Source organism: Camelina sativa, chromosome 12 (assembly GCF_000633955.1).
Source record: "Camelina sativa cultivar DH55 chromosome 12, Cs, whole genome shotgun sequence".
Classification (NCBI taxonomy): domain Eukaryota; kingdom Viridiplantae; phylum Streptophyta; class Magnoliopsida; order Brassicales; family Brassicaceae; genus Camelina; species Camelina sativa.
In genome coordinates this window covers 7,071,948-7,076,284 of record NC_025696.1, presented here as the reverse complement: position 1 = coordinate 7,076,284, position 4,337 = coordinate 7,071,948, and the positions used below count along the sequence as shown (strand labels likewise).

The following is a 4,337-nucleotide window of genomic DNA, read 5'->3' as shown; positions in this document are numbered from 1 at the left end:
TAACCACCACAAGAAACGGTGAACCTGTTAGCTCCATTCCTAAGCAGAGTTCTTGGAACTGATCTTTCTCTAAAATGATTTGTGAGCCCAATGCACAGAACACTACTGAGTCCGGTTCAAACCCACTTAGCCACTTAACCCATCGTTCCTCTAGCTGTATAGTCTTGTCTGGCTCAGGGAACACTGGACCTGTCACGAGAACCTTTTTTCTGCTATGCTTTTCGATATAGTCGCACAAGTCTCCCTCGATTTCTCTGACTGTTCTTATCGCAATGGCATCACAGTTCATAAGACTTGTAGTGACTCGTTCATAGAAGTTTGGTCCTACATCGATTGTAGGATTTGGATTCTTCATGGTGTAACCATCTTGTTTACGAAGCAGCACCTTTGATGAAGGATATCCTGGCGGAGGAACACCTAACTCACCACCTGGGACAAGTATACTAGCTACCGTCGACGCAGACACCACGACGTACTTAACANCACTTCAAGATAGTTTGGTTTATATCAACCTTATTGATCACCCACTGATTCTTAACATCATAGTGTTCGTATCTTTCAGTCATTGTTGGTCCCAGAGACAAGATCCTTCAATGACTCTATGAAATTATCGACATAACCGGTCATAAGTCCAGGACTAGCTAGTGGCTCCCTCCACTTGGTATGATTCTTCTTAACCAGATTCCCGATTTCACTGTCGCTTTTCATCACACTATTGATAGCATCGCGCAAGCTCTCTTTAGAGAACCATCCTGTCTCCTCTCGTACAACTTCAACCGAAACCTTGAGCTCGTCAGTCATCAACCTTGCGTTGCGGATATGATCACCCAGCTGTGCCTGTGGCACCAAGACTATCTGACAATCACTCAGCAAGGACTCCCACATTGATCCAAACCCACAATGGCTCACAAAGCACCCGACCGATGGATGAGACAATATCAATGGTTGTTGAACCCATCCTTCCCAAACAACTCCTCTTCCTTTAATCCGCTCCTCGAATCCTTCTGGAAGTGCTTCTTGAACCGTTGATGATCCTCTGGGTGGTTTAACCACCACAAGAAACGGTGAACCTGTTAGCTCCATTCCTAAGCAGAGTTCTTGGAACTGATCTTTCTCTAAAATGATTTGTGAGCCCAATGCACAGAACACTACTGAGTCCGGTTCAAACCCACTTAGCCACTTAACCCATCGTTCCTCTAGCTGTATAGTCTTGTCTGGCTCAGGGAACACTGGACCTGTCACGAGAACCTTTTTTCTGCTATGCTTTTCGATATAGTCGCACAAGTCTCCCTCGATTTCTCTGACTGTTCTTATCGCAATGGCATCACAGTTCATAAGACTTGTAGTGACTCGTTCATAGAAGTTTGGTCCTACATCGATTGTAGGATTTGGATTCTTCATGGTGTAACCATCTTGTTTACGAAGCAGCACCTTTGATGAAGGATATCCTGGCGGAGGAACACCTAACTCACCACCTGGGACAAGTATACTAGCTACCGTCGACGCAGACACCACGACGTACTTAACAGTCTTAAGGCCGAAGTCTCTAGCTACTTCTGGAATCCAATGAGCAAAGTCAAAGAAGATCAGGTCCGGTTCCACGGCTCGGACCACAGCTTCAACTTGATCACGTGTGAGATCCATAGCGGACATCAAGAGATTATTTGTTGACACCGGGATCTCAGAGGCTGTCTCTGTGCCAATGGGGAGACCATCCACATGAGGGACGGTGACAAAGCGAAAGACAATGTTGTGTGGAAACAGATTGAGATGTTCTAACTGTTTCAGAGCTTTCTTAGGGAGCAAGAAAGTAACCATATGACCTTTCTCAGCCAATTTGTTAGCAAGGTAAAGGAAAGGAGTTATATGGCCTGCTGCGAACCATGGATACATAAGTGCATGAAACCTCGAACTACCCATTTATGTATTTTTTTTTCTTTTCGTTTTCTTTTTTTTTTGTATTTCTGCTTTGCTTAATTTGGAGACGAAAAGGGCTCAAGGTTGGTATGAAAAATCTATGGCGGCCAAACCAATGCCACTCTGTCTGTGCTCTCTCAAAAATTATTTACTTCTTTTGTTTTTTTGTTTTTGTTTTTTTCTTGCATTGATATTGATTTGCGACATGTCGATTAGTCCAGCATGCTTGATCCACATGCGTAGTAGCCAATGGTGGGCTGTGTAGTATAGTAGGCCACATGTCGTACATGCGTAGTAGACCTAAGTCTTTTGTTCTGTGTCTTGTAATTGAGCCGCGCGTAGGCCCACATGTCGCAGTCGATTGGTCCATTAATATTTGATTGAGCCTCCGTCCATATCACAGTTTTCAATCCAGTGATACGGTGTAGCATGTGTCACTAATCAAACTTGGTGCATTCATTATCTTTATACAAAATTCAAAAAACAAATTTTAAGTTAACCTTTCTTATGAAGCAGTAGTTGAAATATTTATAATTACTTTGTCAAGTATACATGTAACTTTAGGAAAACAAAGCATCAAACCTAAAGTCTCGTCTCTTTTGTTTTTGTCTTTTTTATTTATTTTTATGTGTGTTCTTGTTTTTGTTTTTTTGCATTGATAGCCTAGACATATCGCAGTCGATGGGTCCGTCACTACTGATAATAGGTTTTGGAAAACAAAAAAGAAATGTTGACAAAGCCATTATTCCCAGTTGCTAAGTAGCCAACTAACACAAAATTTATAAGAAAACAAGTATCGATTGGAGAAGAATTAGCCAGCCAACTGTTTTTTGTTTTTGGTTACAAACTTAATCTCTGATATCCAACCAGTTTCCATTTCCCCAAAAATCTACTAGAGTAATGGTGTGGTGACTGGTGAGATGCCTAATCTCACATGTATCTTTATTTCCAAGTAGTGTCTGATGTTTTTAGAATGTGACCAGTTGTCGGACCCGAACCAACAATTAGCTAGCAAGAGAAAACTTTTTGGTGCATAGAGGAGCCAACTGATAGTCCAGCTATACATAAGAGGAATGTATATATTTTTCATAACGAGATTTTAGTACTAGAGGCGGACACAATACAATGTACATGAGTATTGACAATAGAATAGAGATGACAAATTACAAAGCGAGGAACACTTGCACTTGAGCGCATGCATACACATGATTTTGAGATTTAGAAATGACAATCAAAGGATCACGAGAGGGGCCTCATCGGTCTTGGCAGGTGTGGTCTCTTGTGTTGGTGGCTCAGTCTCAGCAGGAGCTTTCTCTTCTTCCTTCACAGCTTCTGGAGTTGGCTCGGCCTTGGTTGCCTCAGAGGAGTCCTCTTTTGTCTCATCTTCCTTCTTTGTCTCTTCACTAGACTCTTCCTTCTTCTCCTGCAATTCAACAAATCAGCAACATCAGTTTCAAACTTAATATATATGAGTTTGTTCAATCAAGAACTTGTACTGAATTCTGTCTTAACTGTTACACTTCACGTTTTTAATTTAAGAATCTTCAAAAAATCTTCTAAGATCCTTTTAAAAGAGTATATTGAAATTATTTTAGATATTGTATACTATATCAGGCAAGAAAATATGACGAATCATATTTCATAGTATTTTTGCCTTCGAGCTTCCATCTTCCATGATATACTAACTAGAATGTATAACATGGAACACAAACGCAAACGCAAACAGTAAAAGAGACTTGACTTTATTTTCTAAACCCATGCCATACCAAAATGCGTCTTTCAGTGATTAAAAAAAGAAGACGATCGATATTAGAGAACACAATGACAAAGCCAAAAGAAATGATAAAATGGAATCCAGAAACCTGAGTTAATGTGGTATCTGTCTCGGTCGTGGCATCCTTGGACTCAACAACAACATTTTCAGTCGGGACGGAGCCTTCGACAATGTCAGATTCCTTAGGTTTGCTCGCACAGCCTCCCATGGTATTTGGTTGAATGGATTAGTTTCAAAATGCAAATTACAATTGGGAAGAGCTGCGGAGCCAAAACAAAAGAAAGAAATACAAAGAGGCCAAGACTAAATTTCTTATTTTACAATTGGAGGCTGTGCAAATGAAGGAGATGGCTGTGAAGAGAGATATATAGGAGGGATGGTGTGGCTTAAGCTATTTCAGGTAAAATTTGGTCAATTTCAGATTTACGAGTCATTACAACTTCGATTCTCTGTCACCACCTATTTATCCGGAAGACAACTTTAATCTCCACCATTCTTCTATTTCCGGTCAGGGGACAACATTTCATGGATTCACAAAGCTCCTCATTTATTAGATTGCAATATTGCAATCAAACTGAATAACAGAACGGAATTGCGGATAACAAATTCGGGTCTAAGCAGCAATGCAATGGGAACAAAGATGGAT

At 40.7% G+C, this 4,337-nt stretch overlaps 2 protein-coding genes across 4 annotated transcripts in view; both read right to left on the bottom strand.

The window, feature by feature from the left end:
- The window catches only part of LOC104730616 (UDP-glycosyltransferase 79B3-like), a 9,182-nt gene extending 7,129 nt beyond the window's left edge, over positions 1–2,053 (bottom strand). Inside the window, exons 1-2 of one of the 3 annotated variants that reach the window (XM_010449814.2) lie at positions 1,513–2,053; positions 8–466 (exon numbers count right to left, since the gene is read on the bottom strand). In XM_010449814.2, the coding sequence (XP_010448116.1) occupies positions 8–466; positions 1,513–1,920 (867 nt within the window). In that variant the 5' untranslated portion in view covers positions 1,921–2,053. The other 2 variants (XM_010449813.2, XM_019233926.1) reach the window with 2 other exon arrangements.
- Positions 2,998–4,134, bottom strand: LOC104730617 (phosphatidylinositol transfer protein sfh5-like). Its single transcript, XM_010449815.2, has 2 exons — positions 3,780–4,134; positions 2,998–3,340 (listed from the first exon to the last, which is right to left on the bottom strand). The coding sequence occupies exons 1-2, from the start codon at positions 3,897–3,899 to the stop codon at positions 3,149–3,151; spliced, it is 312 nt and encodes a 103-aa protein (XP_010448117.1). The 5' UTR covers positions 3,900–4,134; the 3' UTR covers positions 2,998–3,148.